We start from the raw sequence: 22,509 nt of genomic DNA, 5'->3' as shown, positions 1-22,509 counted from the left end.
CCATGTGTCTCTTATATGTAATATCACATACAATTCATACAGGCTGAGGGAGGCCACAGCAGAAGCACCACAGAGAGCACCATGTGTCTCTGATATGTTAATATCACATACAATTCATACCGGCTGAGGAGAGGCCATAGCAGAAGCATCACAGAGAGCACCATGTGTCTCTTATATGTTAATATCACATACAATTCATACAGGCTGAGGGGGGACCCACAGCAGAAGCACCACAGGGAGCACCATGTGTCTCTTATATGTTAATATCACATACTATTCATACAGGCTGAGGGAGGACCCACAGCAGAAGCACCACAGAGAGCACCATGCGTGTCTTATATGTTAATATCACATACAATTCATACAGGCTGAGGGAGGAGCCACAGCAGAAGCACCACAGAGAGCACCATGTGTCTCTTATATGTAATATCACATACAGTTCATACAGGCTGAGGGGGGACCCACAGCAGAAGCACCACAGGGAGCACCATGTGTCTCTTATATGTTAATATCACATACTATTCATACAGGCTGAGGGAGGACCCACAGCAGAAGCACCACAGAGAGCACCATGCGTGTCTTATATGTTAATATCACATACAATTCATACAGGCTGAGGGAGGAGCCACAGCAGAAGCACCACAGGGAGCACCATGTGTCTCTTAGATGTTAATATCACATACTATTCATACAGGCTGAGGGAGGACCCACAGCAGAAGCACCACAGAGAGCACCATGCGTGTCTTATATGTTAATATCACATACAATTCATACAGGCTGAGGGAGGACCCACAGCAGAAGCACCACAGAGAGCACCATGGGTCTCTTATTTTTAATATCACATACAATTCACACAGGCTGAGGAAGGACCCACAGCAGAAGCACCACCGAGAGCACCATGTGTCTCTTATATGTTAATATCACATACAATTCATACAGGCTGAGGGAGGACCCACAGCAGAAGCACCACCGAGAGCACCATGCGTCTCTTATAGGTTAATATCACATAAAATTCATACAGGCTGTCACATACAATTCATACAGGCTGAGGGAGGACCCACAGCAGAAGCACCACCGAGAGCACCATGCGTCTCTTATAGGTTAATATCACATACAATTCATACAGGCTGAGGGAAGGCCACAGCAGAAGCACCACAGAGAGCACCATGTGTCTCTTATTCGTTAATATCACATACAATTCATACAGGCTGAAAGAGAACACACAGCAGAAGCACCACAGAGAGCACCATGCGTCTCTAATATGTTAATATCAGGTACATATCATAGAGGCTGAGGGAGGACCCAGAGCTGAAATACCAGCCTGTGAAAGGCTCAGATGGAACATACAGACACTCTTTCATGGCCTCAGAGTGAGAGAAAGTGGTCAGTGAATGTGATCCGCCTCTTACCAGTTGTTTTTCTTCCTCAGGTCATGCCTTGAAATGTTACTTATGTTCTGGGTCAGTGACCAACGCAAACTGCAAGACGTCCTCCACGTGCCCCACGGGATCTGCCTCTTACTGCAAGAGCGTCTACGCATCTGGCTCAGGTAAGGAAGGCTGACCTCTCGGGTGCAAATGCTGTTCTGAGATGAGGCATTCCACCCCACTCGGGTATTTCCAACAATACTCAGCCTTGCATCTGTATTCAGATTCCAGGGAATTCGGAAATATTCAATGTGGTGTTAATGCAAAAATGTGTATTGTATGCAAGGACATATCTTTTTAAATAATGTGAGTGGGGGGTGTAAGTCAGAGAATTTCAAACAAGCAACATTTGGTACCCACTGAATGGACAGGCTGAGGGGTGAGGGGTGATAAATGGCAAATTGGACGACATTACTTGTGAGTATGTGTGTTTGACATGTGTGACTACGTCCGCAAGTGGAGGTCACAATGACCACAGCTGGGCAGTGAGTGACAGACCAGGGCCCATCAGCATCCCAGCCTGGGACACTGATGGTGGGGGCATAAAAGGGAACTATAAAACTGTGTCATTCATTTCATAAATCGTCACCTGCTAAAGGATTTCAGCATTTACCAAGTGCCAATGCATGCTTACTGTTGGGGTTACATATTTCTCAATGATGGCACATGCAAAAAAGAAATAGAACAAAGGTGTCTTTTTTAGAAAAAAGATAACGAATGAACACTCTATGCTGAGTCATTGCTACACGTTGAAGCCCAGCATAAACCTTCAACAATAACTGTTACCCAGTCGGTGTCATAGGAGAACCACTCATATGAAGTCTGAGCTTACATAATCATAAAAAATATGGACATGTGTGCAAGAAATTGGTTTAATATTTGGGGTGGGCAACTATTGAGAAATAGTCACAACCCTGGTCAAGATGAACCCTCAGTTCACTAAATTAATCTGAGCTCAGCCCCCTAGTAGCTAAGGCAGAGAACCAGCAGAGGTATTGCAGAGCAAGGTCTAAAGTATTTATGCAATACCCAAACTGTAATACATTCAAAATACAAAACAATACAAATCTCAAACTGAAATAGAAATATAGAGTAATATTTAATAAACAGAATCACAGAAAGGGAATAGAGGCAATAGTAGATATGTATTTTAAGTGGCAATTTTTGCGAGACAAAGTAAAGCGCCAGTGATACTCTGTAATTGTGGGAGATCGGGAACAAGGTGCAATTTCTGGCCAACCACAATGGAGAAAGTGTTGGATATCCCAAGTGTACTGGTCCCAGTGAATTTCTGGAAGAAAAAAAGTTAGAAAAAGTCCCATTGGTCTGAAGGAAAGTTTTTGACAAGTTTCACAACTTTTTTCTGCTGTCCAAGCAGCCAAGGTGTCCTCAGAGGAGGCAAATAGAGAGACACAGAGTGTTAGGCATAGGTCAAGAGCAGGCTACAGTCCAGGGCCAGTTGCCACTGGTCAGCTGCTTAAAATGAAGAATAAAACTTGTCTCCCTGTAGCCACACAGGAGGTCAGCCAACTGACCTTGTGGCCCATTGCTTTACCAAGGGTACAAAAGGGAGCAGGTCCAATCCTAAAAGGCTCCTTTCAGGTCACAGTCAGCATGTGCTCTCTTCTTCTGCTCTTCGGAAGGTCCAGTAAGTGTTCTGTCCAGGTGCCTTGGAGTGTCACATTTATGTCTGTCACCAGCTATGTGGTGGAGATGACTCATGGGCACACCCTCACCAATGGGTAAACATTCTCAGGGCCAACCATGCCCAAATGTTCTTAGTTCCTGTTTCCCTTATTGCAATCAGGCCCAAAATGCCAGGTTCCTGAGCATTTTCAAGATGGCAAAAGTCTTCGCCAGACTCTATTTGAGCTCTGAACTCTGATGGCTGGGGGTGTCGGATGAACTGTACCATGGTAAATCCACAACAAAGCGTGACACAGAAGTCTGGTAGGAGAAAATGAGGACATATAAATAATGAAAGAAGGTAAACACAACAATTGTCTTGCATCCTGTTCTCTACCTTTCATTTGTACCACTGTGTTACATATAATTCGACATAGAACTGAGCAGGGTCTGACAATGTGGAGTCACAAGATGCACAGAAACCCCACCCTGACTATTCTGTGTCATTCAGAGGAGTATCTGCTCATTAATGCAGACTATTGCTTGCTCCTGGAAAGCATTTCAAAATTGTTCTCTCCTATTCAAAGTAGAGCACTGGTTAGGAGGAGCTGTAGAGCTGATTAGCCTCCTGGATCTTTGGATAGGGAAAAGGTGACTTTTTAAAAGTCTCTTTTTAAATATTTCTTAAAAATCCAACCTCACCATTGAATTAGATTTTTAATAACTATTAAAAATAGTTCTGTATATATTTTTTCAAGCTGGTCCCATTCCTGAGATGCAGAATTAATATTTTAATATGTGCACACGTTTTCTACATAGCTATACCTGCCTGAGTGAAATTAGCTTTTGGGGCCTTATGTCTGTGGCAACATGATAACATTCATTTTTTACATATCTAACTTTTAAATACATTGCACCCTAACTTCTGTCTAAAGGCTCACAGAAAAGTTAAATAAACAATTCAAGGAATAGCCAATCTCTCCATATTTTAGGGGAAAGGGAACATGCACGGTTACTGGAGAGCACTGCCACAGGGTGCATAGCCTAAAGTCCATCAATAAAATAAGGTCCAACAAGGGCAAAGCATCTTGAGTGTTGTGGCCACTCACCTGAAAGGCAATATGTCTGCAGTGGCAATAAATGCTCCCCTGACTTCAAGCTACACATCTTTACACTACTGGGTGGTATAGGAGTCTTGGGAGTTGTCCTCAAAGGGAAAGGGGATTGGAAGAGAGAAACACTTCTACACCATGACGCCTAGTACAGCCTTGCTCCCAATTCTCCAGGATGCAATGAGGCAGTGGTCCAGGATTCTATGGAAGTTAATACAAAACACTCTATTAGTTTGCGCTCACTCTCGGGGGCTAGATGCAACACTATGCAACATTAGAGGGTCTGTGCTCCTTGTTCTCATGTAATCAGACTTCAGCAAATGCATAAAACATGATTAATCCGCTACGGGCTGCAATACATCATTGCAGCTTTTCATGGGTTCTTGTCCAACATTACTAGGCAAGTATGGAGATTAGACAAACACTTTACAAGTTAACACAATACGAAAAATCAGCTTTAACATTGAAATATTGATCTAGCCATGTTGTCAGTGGATGAAACAGCACAGTGGGTTGCTGTACTATCAGCAGCAGTAACATGGGAAACCCCGAAGGTTTGATACGCACTTTACCCTCCCATAAAATAATGGAAGCAGGGCATTGGGTTACATGACAAAAGATTGTAGGAATGTGTAGTATTATGTGGTGATGCTAGTAATGCTTCAACATGTAATACTTTCACAAACCCCAAACAACAGTCCTTGGATTCACAATAATAAACCCCTAGCTCTGTCCTGGTAGCGTGGAAAAGAGCAGTCAAGATTTACTAGAGGAACATGTGGTAAGTATTTCAGAGTACCAACATGGGCAATACGTAATTGATGGGACTTGAAAGACATCTGACACCAGTTTATAAAAGTAAAGCAGATTTTTTTTTTTATTTAGACACCAAAACAAATTTGATTAGATAGACATAACCAGAGTAATGAATTTTAGAAGCAACATAAAATCAGGGCAATTATAATACAGTGAAATATTACTATTGCGGTCAGTGGTAAAAACAAATGAACCCAAACTGCAGCATACTTTTGTTTACTGACAGGACGCAGGTCCTAAGCAGAGGCTTAATTTGGGTCCCTCTCACCATCTATGGATTGGAAGAATAGTACCCCGTGAGGAGATGACTGCCATAAATTGCACAATACAAATATTGTGATCACGCTACATTATATGTTAAGCCCTGATGAAGTTCCTAGACATCCAGGAACGAAACGTGTTGGCTGATTTTTGAGAACAAGTTTTTTCTTGTGCAACTTTTTGGGTTAATAAAGAAAGACTTTTTCTTTTACTGGTGCACCTTCCTTTTGAATATTTTAATGGTAAAAACCTCTACTGACAATTGTGAGTTCTGGCTTGCCTTTTGGACTGGGGAGAGGCAGCTGGAATTCTGACGAAGGAGCAGTACAGAATTTGTGAGTGGCTGGGCACAATGGAGCAATGCTTAAACCTGTACTTTGTGATAAGCAAGTTCACCATTGCTAAGCAGGGCTTCATGGACCTGTCCTGTGCCTTCAACAGAGTGGTTAGGTCAAGTTTATGGAGACACTGACTGAACTGGGGGTTGATGGCAATCTGATCCTGATCTTAGGAGGCTTCCATTACAATCTCTCTGCAACAGTGAGGTATGGTCCTTTTGGCAAGAGGAATTTAAAATTGGACGTGAGGTACTTAAGGGGTTGATATTGGCACCACTGATGTTCCTAATATATATTAATGACGTAGGTCCAGTCTTGTCTGTCAGAGTTACAGATGCCCCCTCTATAGCTGGAAAAAAGCCTCTGTGTTTTTATATGCCGATGACACATGTTTGCTGGCTAGATGAGGAGCATCAATTTACAAGGTCAGCCTATGCCCCTCATCCCTGAATTTGCCTATTTGGGGGTATTTTTTTTATCCGAATGGGAATTGTGGATGTTGCATTTTCACTGTAAGGTGAATCGTTACTGGTTCTATTGAGTTTGCTTTTAGTTTGGCTTGACGCATCAGGAAAAAGCCTCTGGGCCGCCTTTTGGAGATCTATAGGAGAAAGTGCCTTCCTATTTTGACATATGGTGTTCAATGTGGGGCTCTGTAAAGTCTACGTCCCTTCAAGGTGTGCAAAACAGAGTATTAAGGAGCCTTCTGGTGGTCCCACCTACTTGTTTCACCTACAACTTTTCTATCAGCCTGAAAGGATGGCAAAGCAAGACATGGCCTTGTTTAAACAAAATAGACACATTATTAGAGAAGTGAATGAGTCCTCCAAAACCACAGTTAGAGGGCACGCTGCTCTGCAGGCGACTCTGGGAATGGCACCATTTCTGACTGGTTTGACTCCTCATGGGTGAGAAAGCTACTAACACGATTCTGTTTTCGTTTTGTGGGATGGCTTTTGAGGTTCCAAGCGATACAATATGAGGTGCTAAGCATCGCGGTATGCCCTTGCGATGAACTATATGTAATGCCAGCCTTAACCTCTGTACATACAGATTGTCTTCAGAAGCTACTCTGCCAATGCTCTCCCAGCTACTGTGGGTCATATTATCAAGAAAGGCGATACATTATCGGCGCTTTTATTGGCAGGAAACTGCCGTTAAAGCGGCGATAATGGGCTTGATAATATGCCCTTGTGAATTCTCATAGAAGCTCAGGTTAACACCAGAACCTGGGCTTCTATGGGAATTTACAAGGGCCTATTATGAAGCCCATTATCGCCGCTTTAGTGGCAGTTTCCTGCCAATAAAAGCGGCGATAATGTATCGCCCTTTCTTGATAATATGGCTGTTTTTTTTTTATTAAACCACCTTGTACCGGTTTTGACAAACGCCACTTGCATTTTTATTTTTTTCAAGGCAAATTCATATCCATGCAACAGACTACATTTAATGATATCATCCTGGGTGTGCGGACAACATGCAGAATTGTTTGAAAATCCACTACTGCATTTATAAAAATGATTCCTCAATATCAGATATCAAAATATTGTTGATCTCTGTCAATGTATTAATATTGATTTGCAAATTAGGTAAGCAAAGCAAAGTGGCTAAACCTCACCTGGGGGTCGATTCCGATTCGGGAAAAAAAACGTCCGTACGATTTGTATCCGGAGCCCTCTCCGTACGAATCGTACCCGTCCGTCCGAGTTGCGAAGTATGATCCGTATTCCGTGAATCCGTCTGAATCGTCGTGATCCGTACGTATTGCAAGGCTGAAACCATGAACCGTACGACTCGTACACATACCGTACGACTCGTACACATGCCGTACGACCCGATGAGTACGATCCGGACCGGGGTATGAGGACGCGATTCGTACGGTCCACGTCAGGTAAGGGCGAGTCGTACGGAAAAGCACACAAACACATACACACCGTACGGTCCGTACCCCCATAATCACAGGGGTACGCACCGTACCCCAGCGATCATGGAGTGTACGAGCCGTACCCCCATTGTACGATCGGTGTACGAGCCGTACCCCATGTACAATCGGTGTACGAGCCGTACACCCATCGTACAATGGGGGTACGGCTCGTACACCGTACGTACAATGGGGGGTACTGCATTTATAAAAATGATTCCTCAATATCAGATATCAAAATATTGTTGATCTCTGTCAATGTATTAATATTGATTTGCAAATTAGGTAAGCAAAGCAAAGTGGCTAAACCTCACCTGGGGGTCGATTCCGATTCGGGAAAAAAAACGTCCGTACGATTTGTATCCGGAGCCCTCTCCGTACGAATCGTACCCGTCCGTCCGAGTTGCGAAGTATGATCCGTATTCCGTGAATCCGTCTGAATCGTCGTGATCCGTACGTATTGCAAGGCTGAAACCATGAACCGTACGACTCGTACACATACCGTACGACTCGTACACATGCCGTACGACCCGATGAGTACGATCCGGACCGGGGTATGAGGACGCGATTCGTACGGTCCACGTCAGGTAAGGGCGAGTCGTACGGAAAAGCACACAAACACATACACACCGTACGGTCCGTACCCCCATAATCGCAGGGGTACGCACCGTACCCCAGCGATCATGGAGTGTACGAGCCGTACCCCCATTGTACGATCGGTGTACGAGCCGTACCCCATGTACAATCGGTGTACGAGCCGTACACCCATCGTACAATGGGGGTACGGCTCGTACACCGTACGTACAATGGGGGGTATGGCTCGTACACCGATCGTACATGGGGTACGACTCGTACACCGATGTACAATGGGGGTACGGCTCGTACACCGATCGTACAATGGGGGTATGGCTCGTACACTGATCGTACAATGGGGGTACGGCTCGTACACCGATCGTACATGGGGTACGGCTCGTACACCGATCGTACAATGGGGGTACGGCTCGTACACCGATCGAACATGGGGTACGGCTCGTACACCGATCGTACAATGGGGGAACGGCTCGTACACCGATCGTACAATGGGGGTACGGCTTGTACACCGATCGAACAATGGGGGTAAGGCTCGTACGGGGGGCGTTCCGTACCTGTATCGTCGTGAACTCTGCTTTTACGGCTGTTTTCATCTCCCGTAGAAAAAGGGTTGTACGGTGCGTACCCGACACGTATCGTACTTGCTGGGTCGTAAAACCCAGCCATGAACCGTACAGATGTCGCGTACAGCGGGTTCCGAGGGAGAATCGTACGGAGAATAGAGTCATACGGTGTCTTGTACGACTCGTACGGAGTACGGCTCCTGGTATGAATCGTACTTCGTCGTACCTACGGGACGTTTACAGGTACGATTCGTACGGCAAAAAAATGCTCCGTACAACGATTCGGAGCACTTTTTACCGGATCGGAATCGACCCCCTGGTGTGATTTGTGGGACTTGGTTTAGATGTAGATGACATTACTATAGAAGGGCTCTCAGAAGTTTCCAAAGTCCTCTTTCACAGATCTGTGTTGTAATTGGCAGACAAATGATTTGTGCAGCAGAGAGGTTGGCCACATTTTCATCAGGACAAGGTAAATATGAAAACCTGACCTAATAAAACATGTCATGGATGTAAGAATATAGGAAAATCACATCCCTGACTATTATTCTATCATTGTCAGTGATTTCTAAAAATACTATCCAGCCAAAGATTTACAGCTCATATCCTGAACCTCTTCACATTTGCCATCAATGAGGTGAGTTAATTTGGGCCCCTCCCTGGGAAAGAATGTGTATAGGACTCACAGGATGTGCAGTGTAAGCAGAAAGGTTTTGTATTATAGGGTGAAAGGGGTTTCCCTTTAGATGTGGAATGTAGGTAATGCGTTTGATACTGTGGATGAGATGTGTTCAGCTTAGCAAAGGTCAGAGCTATTCCTACCTTTGTTGAGAGCTAACTGAGGATCATGGTGAAATGAGCTTGTGTTTAGAGTGAGTGAGTGTTATATTTAGAAGTGAGTGAGGACCATAGTGGTGTGTACTCACAGACCTTGACTGGAAGAGCGCTCAGGCTACGAAGGGTCTGAGCTGAATAGAGGTTTATTGAGAGATATTTGAAAGCCACAGCAATGTGACCTCCTATGAGTGAGGAAATGCTCAGTTGAAGAAGGGTCTGAGCTGATTATTTGGAGGAGGTGATTGTACACAACAGTGGTGTGTACTCACAGACTTTGATTCTAAGAAGAGTCTCAGCTGTAGAGAGGTTTATCGAGAGACATTTGAGAGCCACAGCAATGTGACCTCTTACATTGAGTGAGGAAAAGCTCAGTTGAAGAAGGGTCTAATCTGAGTATTTGTAGGTGGAAACGCCCACCAGAGAAATGTAGAAACAAAGGTGGCACTGGAGACCAAGCAGAATCTGTCTGATAACCCAAGATTAAGATATGGGATTGACTGTCTTCTATGGGTTCTCAGAGTCGGTCAACTTCCTATGTTTCTCCATTAATTGACTCTCAATACTGAGACCAGGTGAGGTCTTTGAGTACATTTTGAATAATCCTTTTACTTCTCCACAGGAATTGCAAACATCTACAAGACTTGCGAGTCTTCCTGTTCGCCAGGATCGGACTCTTTTCTAGGTGTGACAACTACTACTACCTGCTGCTCCAGTGACGAGTGCAACGGAGCGAACAGTGTGAAGATCAGCTACACGCTGCTCTCCCTGGCAGCGGCCATCAGCGCCCTCGTGGTCAGAGCTGTGCTTTGAGGTGAGGATCTTGGAATGGTTTACCTTTCACAACCTCACCTGGTATACAGGTGGGGCACCTAAATCATGGGGGCTTTCAGATATGTGGAGCCCTCCAGTATTAGGTGGCTGGGCCTTTTTTGTCAATATCCAAGAGGTGTAAGCGACTTCTTTTTCCATGTGTCAGCATCTTTATTAATGGATAATCATTGTTCAATTCCATAGTGAAACACAGGCCCCAGTTAGGAGCTGAGCATGTGGGCGCATGTGTCAATCCAGATATGTATGAGTGAATTGCCACTAAAAGCAGCAATATTAGAGTCATCTTAAAAAAGGACCTGTTTCTCTGGGTTCTCCTCAATTAATAAGGAAAGAAAACAACCTCCTGTCTCAGTGATATGCTCAGCTCTCTTTCTCATGCAGATGTGTCAAAGAGACACTAAACCTCAATGTCTGAGGCCATGCTCTACTGCCCCTACAAACCTTAGAAAGCTCTACTGATTCTAGAAACCTCTTAAAGAAACACTAACCTTCTACATCTGAGCTCGGCTGAATTCTGTTTATCCTAGAAACCTTCTAAAGAAACATTAACCTTATAAATCTGAGCTTGGCTGGGCTCTACAGATTCTAGAAACCTTCTAAAGAAACAGTAACCTTCTACATTTGAGCTCTACTGATCCTCGAAACCTCTTAAAAAAGCACTAACCTTTTACACCAGAGCTCGGCTGAACTCCACAGATCATACAATCCTCTGAAAGACACACCGACTCATTTCAGAACTCTGCTCGATCATGAAAGAATCACCCACCTATCACTGAGCTCTGCTGCTCCCTCCTACTCCCCCAAGTCTCAAAGTGACACATTCTATCTGTGAGCTCAGCTTAGCTTCCCTGCACTTTGAAACCTCTTAAAGTGATACCTATCTTTATCTCTCGAGTCTGCTCTGATCTCCTGCTCTTACAAACCTCTTAAGGAGACTCTTAGGGGCACATGCATCAAGGTAGGATTTTGTGAGTCCTTAAATGCGAATATTGAGGAATTGCAATTAAGGACTCACAAAAGCCTATGGATGTAGGAATCGCTATAAAAATAGCAATTCCTAAACATTCCTTAGTTGCGACTCGCATTCCTACAGGGCCATAGGAATGAATGGTAAATTGTGCATGCAATTTCAAGGGTGCACGGGTGCCAAAATAACACCCTGTTGCACCCCTGAAATTGTAATCTGAACACATGTTTTGCACATACATGCCCCAAGGGCATGTGTGAATGTAACCAGGAACTTTGAGAAATGAGCTTTAGTGCATTTCTCAAGGTTTTTGCAAATTACCATCAAGTTCAAAGTGATGGTAATATGTGACCCCTATTCGCGATTTCATCATGCCTTGCATTCAGGGAATCACAATTTGTGATTCCCTAAAAGCAATCGCAATTAAGTAACCGCTATTTTTGCGATTTCGCTAATTGCAATTTTTGCTTTTGGGATAATGCATCCCAAATCCAAAAATATGGGTCACAAAGGGCAGATTTTGTTTGAAGTATTTGGCCATAAGTAATTTCAAAGCTCTCTTCTGCAATACTATTTCTGAGTTTTGCTGAGCTCTGCTTCTCCTCTATCTCTCAGTTCTACTCTGAACACTGACTCCTAGGCATTGCTTACTGAGCAAATAACCTTCAAACTAAGGGCTCGGTTCAGCTCTCCTCCTTTGATGAAATTCTTAAGGTGACAGTAATCTTTGAACTCTTAACTCTGCTCAGCCCTCTTACACCTACAAATCTCTCAAAGCGCCACTAATCCAATGCCCTTCTTTTCACATTGTTTGGTTCCCTTTCACCTTATTCTCAAACCTTGCCTTAAGTCCTAACATGTACCTGTCAGTGCCAACAAGGAGCTCCTTGAAGTCAACCTGAACTCCATGTCTGAGAGTTGCCATTCATGTTTGCTTTGGGTGCACAGTCCCTTATCCATTCTTGATGGTTTTTTCTTGTCTGTACTTGGAATTGAATCTAATCGTTATCACCACAATGAGATGGTGTGAGGACATGGTGTGGTTGTGCGACTTCACTCTTTAATAATGACATGTGGCACTATTCTGCCCCCTCTCAACATGGCAGAACTATTGTCTCAGTGTGTGGAGCTCCCTAGCCCAACCATAGGTGTGGCTACCTGGGGGCTACACTCCCCTTGAGAAACCGGTTTGACAATGACGTCTCCCTCTCTGTCCAAGATGCCTGCAAGTCTGCCTAAACAAAATAGCAGCCCCTCCTTAGTGTCAATACCATTTGCCCTTGAAAGAAAGCTTCTCCTTTGAAGCTCACCTTTTGGGCTCACACCCACTCTACCCATCCTACCAAGAGGAGATCACACCTCCCACCACAGTAGGCACCTTATTCCACTTCCTGTTGGTCGTTCACACCTCTCCCTAGGAGGGCAGAAGCTGTGGGCAAACGTGAATAGTACTAAAAACATTGGGAAACAAAGTGTCAACTTTTAAAGTTGCCCTTTGCATAATAGATACCATAAATTCGACATGATGAACAAGGTTTAAGGCAATGATTTTTTTAATACTTTGGAGTATCTAATAAAGCATTACCATCTGGAAGTAAGCATTGCTGAGGTGCCAGCATGTAACTCTGTACTCGCCAACGGGACTGCTAGCCTTGCCATAGTAAACTTCAATGCAGGGGTTTTACTGAGAGGACATGTAAAGTGAATAAAATGCATCTTTCTTTTTAATGTAATGCCCTCCGCCTGTAGTGCTCAATAGGCTTGATGTAGAGGTGACTTACAGCTATTAAAAAGGAATGTCTGGACCTTGATTGAAATGGTAAAGTTGAGTTAGCAGTTTAAATACCAATCAGCCAGTCTGTAATGGCGGCTGAGAGTCATTGTCTCACTCGTGGTGGCACTACCAGTACTTCAGTCCATGAGGGACACTTAACATACAGGGCCTAGTTACACCCGGTACCATTTACTGTGGACTTATAAATAATTTAACGTATACCGATTAGGTGAAGTCAATCAACCATATACCTCATAAGGGTCAGAGCAGTAGCTCTGAGGTCTGATATCCACCTTCCCTTCACTTTAAACTTTGCTTTTATATCATATAAAATTATGGAAATGTTCCTATTTCAGACCATTGTAGTGGTTGAGCTTGTATGGCTTTAGTCACGATACATGTACTCTACATAGCGCCCTGATGAAGGTTGCATTATCCATCTAAGTGTGTCAACTTTGCTCTATTTCTTCTCTTTTTGAGCGTTAATATAATTTTCAGAGTCAATTGACATTTGTACTGTCCTTCAAACAAAAAAAGACAATATTGATTTATATGCATATCCATGCTCTTTGATGTCAATAGAATATTGGCCAAGTGATATTATATCTGAACACCCTTGTTTTTAATGTCTGGAATGTATTGGTTCTCTTACTACCTGTGGCCATGACTGACTTGAACTTTGAGGAGATGGCTGTGTTGTTTCAGGTCTGATTTTGACTAGGTAGAAAGCTCATATAATAGCTGTATATTTGAGTGAAAATAGATCAATGTAAAATCTCATTAATCTATAGTATATATATAAACAGTACTGGTCTGACTAAAGGCTCTAAATATTTAAGGAATTTTCCTTGTTTGAAATCTTTTGGCTAAGCCATTGTTGTATTTTATTGTGAATGTTATTTCCCCTGGGTTGCTTCTCCTCATTCATTTTTCAGGGGCCCTCTTCTGTCCTAGTTTTGCAAACACTTCTTGACCCATAGCACTCTCCCCTTGAGGCTCAGCTGTCCATGAAACCTAATAGTGAGGAAGGAAGTACCTAAGATAGAAATGTTGCCCCTGCTGAAGACAGTATGGGCACTGGATTTAGGGGTGCTGGGTGTGTCGAAGCACCCCCAAAATATCCATGCTGGAGTTTCAGAAGGTAAATGAGCACTAGAGATGTCTTTAAATTTGCTTTTTGTCTTCCCACATTTCTTGAGTGGTCAAAGACAGTGGTAGACTGAAGCGGGGTAGCCTCACAAACAGATCCTTGGGAGCAGATTGGAAATAATCCTGCAAAACGTATAGAAAGTAGTCGTCTCACATGCTCGATCGCATTAAAGAACTAGTGGGGCGCCATAAGTGCAACATAAGGATAGGATCAAATGAAATGGGGCGTCTGGCATACAGCGTCTAGCCGAATCCTAGGAGCTGAGAAAGGTGTTAGCCATCTCACGGAGGGGCGGCCAAGAGGGGTGAATACAATAAATTGTAAATTATACCAAACGCACATACCCATTGATCTCAATTTCAAGGTATGAGGGCTGAGTGATTAGTGGTATTGTGTGCTACCATCCCAATATGTACCCATTGACACTTCTGGATTGATCACAGAAACCCCGCCCACTGCTGCCCGGTAGTGCCAGTGTGAGAGGAAGGTAAACAGAACCCGTCACCGGCATATTTATATCCACACTGTTGCATTGACTAATATTAGCTCCACCAACAGCATTATCCATCCAAGGTGCGCTCTCAGTCCACCTGTTTAATTAGTTTGCTTTTAAAGTTCTCTTGGACATGATAACAACTGATGTAATGTTGGTGAGGGTCAATCCCTTTGGTAGCATTTTAGGAGGCTAGTCAGTCTGGACTCTGCTCGAGCAAATACTAATAAATAACTTGGTCAGTATTCTCTACTGTCTGACCGACTCTTCATTTGTGTGGAAGGCTGAGAGGTGGTCGCAAGTGACCCGGTGGGCCCATAATCGGGTCACTTCCTTCTAAAAAAGGACGATTGGAACATAGGGCAAGATTTACTAAGCCCCTGGATTGCCCTTGAGTCATGCAAGGCGATGCAAGGCATGGATGTAAGGTGTGCAGTGTCACCTTGTGTGGCTATGTGTGGCTATGTGTGGCGTAGTTGATCCAGAGTATGCATGGTAGTGCAAATCACTGTCTTGAATTAGTCTGCTTTGAGAAGGCCTTCTAGGACTGAAGCATGGTGTTCCTATGAATCCACCCATGGATTTTGCCGCATTCACAGATTTATGAATACTTGTGAACCTGGGAATGTGTCAAAATGCTGCGCTGTCGTGTAGTTCCTATAAAAACTTATATAGCATCTGTGCGTTCGGACAACATACACTTTATGACTGGTGTCAGACTGATTCGAAACACCCCCACCAGATAAGTTGGCTTTCTGTATCAGGTAGTTCACAGTGCCACTAGAATCTCCTCATATCAAGGAGAGAATAGTTCTTGGCAACCAACGAACAGGACAACTCTGATCCCTTAGGACCGTGGAAACAATACATTACCTTTCACTCTGTCACTCGTGCTTACTTATTATATCTCCGAGATGGATCACTGACTTAATATCGAGGGACAAAATATAGACTACCAAAAATATCGATGCCAAAATATCGAAGGACAAAATATCGAATTCCTATCTACAAGCAGGTAAGTACAAAAATATTGAATCCAAGATATCGTTTAAAAATATATACTTTGTAAAAATATTGAATTTCTTAAAAATAATGTAAAAAAACATTAAAAATTAATAACTAAAATATACCTAAACATACCTAAATAACCTTAAAAATATTAAATAATTAATGTAGGTTATAAAAAAAAATACAATAGTATTTGTTAAAAGATATATATATATATTAACATAATCTTAATACAAATTATACAATATTATTACCATAGGATAGCGGGAGTGTAAAAATTACTATTCCCACTCCAGAGAGTGCAACAGTAGACAAAGCGTTGGATAGCGTAGGGGTAAGAATTACTATTCCCACTCCAGTGAGTGCAACAGCAGGGAAAGCGTTGAATAGCATAGGGGTAAAAATTACTATTCCCACTCCAGAGAGTGCAACAGTAGGGAAAGCGTTGCATAGCGTAGGGGTAAAAATTACTATTCCCACTCCAGAGAGTGCAACAGGTGGGAAAGAGTTGGATAGCGTAGGGGTAAACATTACTATTCCCACTCCAGTGAGTGCAACAGTAGGGAAAGCGTTGGATAGCGTTGGGGTAAAAATGACTATTCCCACTGCAGAGAGTGCAACAGTATGGAAAGTGTTGGATAGCGTAGGGGTAAAAATTACTATTCCCACTCCAGTGAGTGCAACAGTAGGGAAAGCGTTGGATAGCGTAGGGGTAAAAATTACTATTCCCACTCCAGTGAGTGCAACAGTAGGGAAAGCGTTGGATAGCGTAGGCGTAACAATTACTATTCCCACTCCAGAGAGTGAAACAGTAGGGAAGGCGTTGGATAGCGTAGGGGTAAACACTACTATTCCCACTCCAGAGAGAGCAACAGTAGGGAAAGCGTTTGATAACGTAGGGGTAAAAATTACTATTCCCACTCCAGAGAGTGCAACAGTAGGGAAAGCGTTGGATAGCGTAGGGGTAAAAATTACTATTCCCACTCTAGTGAGTTTAATAGTAGAGAAAGTAAATATTTAATATATTAATAAATGTAAATTAAATATTAATGCCAATAAAAAATTAATTAAAAGTAAATACCAATTTAATACAATATAATAATTAATCAATTTAAAACAAATATTAATTATTAAAATTCATTACCTATAAATACAAATTAATTACCAATTACAAATTAATTAACAATGTATTCAAAATAAAAGCCAATAAATAAATTAACTTATTTAATTAATTATAAATAAATTACTTCCCACCCTATTCCCCTATAAACCCACAACCCGCTACAGAAAATAAATTAATATAATTCACATAATTAACAATTAATCAATTAAGAAAAATTAATTAGCAATTAAGAATTAATTAATTAACAATTACAAATTAATTAACAATGTATTCAAAATAAATACCAATAAATAAATTAACATATTTAATTAAATATAACTAAATTACTTCCCACCCTATTCCCCTATAAACCCACAACCCACTACAGAATTAAATTATGCAAAAATTTAATAAAATAAAATTAATTACTTAAATTAAATTACAAAAAAATATACACTTTTCACACATATACTAACATACAAAGCACTTTAATAAATTCGATATTATTACAAATTTGATCATTTTAATAACCTATATTATATACTTCGATATTTTGACTTTCTATATTTTTACGATCGATATTACATTACTTACCTTAAAAATGATATTTTTGATGACTATATTCTGTCCATTCGATATTTTGTCCATTCTATATTTTGGAGTCGATATTTGTGTAATTCGATATTTTGGACTCGATATTTTGTCCATATACCCTCCGAGATATACACAGAATACACAGTCTGGGCGATTTCAATAAGTATTTATTGAACAGTTGTTATTCTGGTGTAAAATAGATGAGCTGCCACAACTGTCAGACAGTAACAGATATTGATTATTAGAATCAGTATGAAAGTAAAAGGATAAATCTCTACCATCTTAAGATAATCATGAATACATACGAGTATATAACATACATGACAATAAAAGTGCATACTCCTACGATGCCTCCCGAACTAGATGTACTAAGTGTACCTAGAATGTTTGTAGATGTTAAGCCAAGACTCCCTCTAGGATAAATTCACCCCCATTACCTGAATATGGAGACTGTGGGACCCGTCTTGGTCTCGGGTTGGACTCCCCATACGGGACATTAGACCACCGCAAGCTGGAGTGTCTGAATGCAAGCTCAGCGTCTCGCGTCAGTGTGTCGGCCGGCAAGATGTGATGTATATATACCCAAAGGACTCCCCGGGGGTTCTAGCTCACTGTATTACTTTGTTGTACTTAGGATGACATCGGGAGTGGACTTTGTACATAGATATTATACAGGAGATGTTCGCACTGCTGTGCTTCCAAGAATCCTCATGCATAATATATGAGGATTTTTTCAGGGAAAATCCTAGGTTCTGAATGCAGTGTCATATCTAGGCAACAGGTCAGTCCCTAAGAACCGTTATGTATATAATATATGGAAGAATTAAGGTGAAGAGTCACAATGTTACTTGAGCCTATTTTAGGGTACCTAGTTGAAATATAACAGCACCTTCCCAACAGAGATATGATGGACAGAAATATCTTTATTTCTCCGTATTATTTCTTCTTTGTATATGCACAACATTCAGAAGCACACGTAGAAAGAGGAAAATGCCTCACAGGATTGTGCACCTTCCTGCACAAAAACAATTTTGTCTGTAAGGCAGGGACCCATGCATTGGTGCACAGGTGTCTGCATTGCAGCACGACAGCACACAGTTCACGAGGGCCAGGGGATAGCAGGAATGAGTCATTTTCTTAGTGGATATGGCACTTTCCTGCTTTCTCTCTGTCATACAGTTCAGCAAGTTGTCTGCTGTGTTTTGTGACATTTTGATAAATCTGACCCATAAATATTAAACATTTCTACCTCTTGGTCATGGCTCAGTGCTAGTAGTAAGGGCCAGTCCAGTGCTCGTCGATCAGGGCCAGGCCTACAGGGATAGACTCCACTTGCAGGCTGCGTCTGCTCTGGGGCACAGGAGGGCCTGAAAACTCCAACATGCTGACCGCGGCGACAGTGATGAATCAATGGGGTACAGCAAGCTTCAGAATGAGGGTGCATGCGCGTACAGCCCTTATGACTCTTGGGGACTGTTTATACCCTACAAGGGCATTTGTGTATGGTTTGGACTTCCCTCTTTCCCAAAACATGAGTCAGTATCTATCTAGGAGCCTCTTCCTTGCTTTTTAGTGGCTTAAGACACTGGAATAAGTGTGATGAGTTACTAATCCCACCAGGTGCCATTTCGAACCCGAGGGCGGTTTATTGCTGGAGCAGGGTGTGTTACACTGGCACTGGTCAAGGATCTCCAGGTTGATGGAATGACCTCCATAAATATCTATGTCTCGTTAAGTGTGTGAAGAGGTGTCAAGTGTGCTGATGAGGCATTTAAAGTACATACCTGCAGCAATGCAAGAAATACGGGGGTCCTTTTCATAATTCCTTTTTAAATTCTGCAGCTGCTTTTGGATTTGGTTTTGGGGACCGGGGGAGCCAATGGAGTTCCATCAGGATGGGGGTAATGTGGACAAGTTCAACATAAGGCATTAAGTGCAAGTGCTAGGCTGGAAGAGTACAAGAGAGGAAACTGTTTCATTTCTTTAGAAGAGAGACCTGCTACCAGAAAGTATGAGGTTAGTAATCCAGATTTGTAGTCACGAAGGGGATAGCTAGAACTGATGTCATCTGGAGTTAGAAGGAGGATAGAATGCATTTTCAGTGATCTGGTGAAGTATGTGACGGGCCGGTAGTTCGAGAAGTTATCAAGATTTAATGTAGAGTTTTCAGGAGTAGGAGGATCTGGTTTGTCTTGAGGGCTCCTAGGAAGACGTCCCCTAGACTTTGAAAGATTAATATAACCAAATGTGGTTATTCACAGTGCTACAAATTTAAGAAACTGCAATAACATGCATTGCTAATATTATACCCCCAAGAATCAGCTCCACATGTTTTAAATGTTTGAATGTATGTTTATTCATTGTAAATTTTCTCTCTCCCCAATGTGGCAAAGCATCTTAATATCGTCATTGGGTGAGCAGCCATGACAACACGGGCATTACCCCGCGCTGCCATTACGACGCTGCTTTTACAACGCAAGTCATTACAATGACTTGCGCTGGAGGGCGCTGTTGGAAAAGGAATAGTTTAATTTTCTACTCCAACACCTTCCCTACTGTAACATGGGCTGGAGTTGGAATAGAATATTAAACTATTCCACTATCCAGTGCCTACAGCGCAAGTCGTTGTAACGACTTGCGTTGTAAAAGCAGCGTCATAACGGCTGCGCGGGGTAAAAGCCCGCGTTGTCATGTCATACATCCTTGTCATTGTGTTCATGTTTTAGAACAATCATCACATTGTAATGAATATTGTTAAGTATATCCATCTGTGTCTAAATCCAAAAGACCACCCCAAGAGAGACATTTGGTCTGTATGTATAGCCTGCAACATTCATTGTTTGTTGTCTAATGTGTGAGAATAAATTAAGAAGCTTTGCCACCCCCTTTTAAAAAAATATATTTTGTATAAGTGATAAAAAGAGATATATTTCTATTAAACGCTTGGTACATTAAGTTGTTCCTTATAATTGTTCCATCTTAGGTCTGATTTGATTTGCATCTGACCAGATTGCTGCCTAGTGATTCCAGTGTGGCAATTGCTTTCATTATGACACAGTGAAAATTTGTTTTAAAAATCAACATAGAATTTCATTTTAGTCATTCAAAATATGACAATGTTATTACTTCTTTTCACTAGGTGCAATGCAGCAGGTCAAAGCGGTGGTATTACCTCTGTCACCAGCATTCATAAAGAAGGGAAATTGAGGAGAAAAGCATGAAAAATAAGATTGAAGACCCCCGTTCTACACGTTTAAATATAAAACATGAATGCTGACTACCTCACACACTTAATCAATCTGACAACAGACTTCATCTCACCTTGTACTTATACAATAAATGATAATATAAATGTATTCTAATTCTGTAATTGATGAATAAATATAAAGGCTTCCCAAGCTGTGTGGTGTTTATTGGACTGCAAGTTCAGTGGAATTAAACCATGAGTTCCAGTCCTGCTCCTTCTGTGACAGTGCTGGGTTTACCAGTGCTGCTTCAATATCATCAAATGCTCTCTGTGTGATCTTTGCCATAGTATTTACCACTTAAAGTGTGATTACTTTGTCCTACCAATAGCACAGACCATTTATATAGCTCACTCTGAAGACTGAACTGTAACTAGGTACAATTGTTCATACAACCAATATTGTTGGTATTCATTTTATCAGCCCTGGAATGTTGAATGGCTGACTCAATCCTGCTGGGACTTAGGCAATGATCTACATTTCTCTTCATCTGGCAATTAAGAACTGAAAAACAGCATCCTAGTCATTTTCCTCCTTGGTCTCCTGAAGACTATCCTGAAACTAGTATTGACAAAACCGGTAGTTGTTGCCTTGGCAAGCTGGAGCTATGCTTTTTTTTTTTTTCAGTTTTTATATTTTTATTGCATGCATGTCGCACAAATTAAAAAGAAAACTTACAAGTCCTTAAACCTGGTGGCAAATGCTTGAAATCAACAATTTTACTTTTGAAACCATCCATACAATTTTAGTGGAACAGTATGGGTGCTTACTGACAGGTACTAGGAAGAAGTATGGATTTTTTTATTTTTTTCATGAACACCAAAGGAAATTATGATCTTGATGAGCACCACCATGGTTTTGATTTGGCTTACCCTGAAAAAATTGTTTAAACAAGAGTGACCAAAAATAATGTAAGAACAAATATAAAGAATGGAAAGAAAAAAGGATCAGCAAAGCATAGGCACACAAGCCCGGACAAGATTTTTTAGGCAGATGTGCACTTTTGTGCAAGCAGATTGCAGTCTCTCACAGAAAAGTGAGCCAATGGCTGATGGGGGCTGACACACTTTCCCTTGGTGCATGCCATTGTGTATGGAAGCAGAATGTAAATGTCAGTGATACAGTGTGTGTGACTGGGGTCAGCTTGATTATGTCAGCGTCGTAATAGTGCGATGCTGTGTGGTGAGGATGGTGCACCAACTACAGCACCAATCTGTGATGGAAGGTTGCGGTAATTCAGTTGTACACAAGGTGAAGCTTGAAGTAGCTTTATTCACGAACAGGTGCTGCGCAGCAACTCAGCCTTACGAAGTCCACAAAACCGTTACATCTTTTTAAAACACGTTCCACTCAGAACATTGAGTAAGAACACAAAGGCAGAATTCCAGAAAGACTAGAACATAACATTACATTATCCTCTCTTCTTTAATAAAAAGAATATAAAAAGAAACAAAAAGAAAAGCAAGAAAACATTTGCATGATAAGAAAACATTTGCAGGTTAAAAAGACTAAAATACTTAACGATACCTTGCTGGTACAGAACGCTGACAACAACTCCTTCGTAGACCCTCAGGATGAGGAGAGTGAGAAGGAGACAATTCATCTGCGAACATAGTATCAGAAGACAAGGAGTCACTTCCACTAGAAGCGGAACTTAAAGTAGAACTCGTATTTCTGACACATTCATTAGCTTTGACAATTCTGCCAATATTCCACCAATTCTTCATGTTAACCCTCACAGCATTACCACACACTTTATCAATAACAAAAGTTTCAGAGAATTTGCCACTGCCTTTGGTGGTATGTACAGGTGACTTAATACGAATTCTATCACCAACAGAAAACTGTTGAGC

The 22,509-nt window shown here is 41.9% G+C and overlaps 1 protein-coding gene across 1 annotated transcript in view; it reads left to right on the top strand.

Moving 5' to 3' along the window:
• The window catches only part of LOC144826921 (lymphocyte antigen 6E-like), a 31,088-nt gene extending 10,288 nt beyond the window's left edge, over positions 1 to 20,800 (top strand). The window contains exons 2-4 of the mRNA XM_078685382.1: positions 1,430 to 1,549; positions 10,112 to 10,303; positions 20,551 to 20,800. Coding sequence (XP_078541508.1) covers positions 1,430 to 1,549; positions 10,112 to 10,302 — 311 coding nt within the window. The 3' untranslated portion in view covers position 10,303; positions 20,551 to 20,800. The remainder of the gene's footprint in view (positions 1 to 1,429; positions 1,550 to 10,111; positions 10,304 to 20,550) is intronic.
• Positions 20,801 to 22,509: the final 1,709 nt, after the last annotated feature.

The sequence above is a fragment of the Lissotriton helveticus genome, chromosome 4_1 (assembly GCF_964261635.1).
Source record: "Lissotriton helveticus chromosome 4_1, aLisHel1.1, whole genome shotgun sequence".
In the NCBI taxonomy this organism is placed as follows: domain Eukaryota; kingdom Metazoa; phylum Chordata; class Amphibia; order Caudata; family Salamandridae; genus Lissotriton; species Lissotriton helveticus.
The sequence above is the reverse complement of the archived record's forward strand: the minus strand, read 5'-3'. Positions and strand labels throughout refer to the sequence as shown.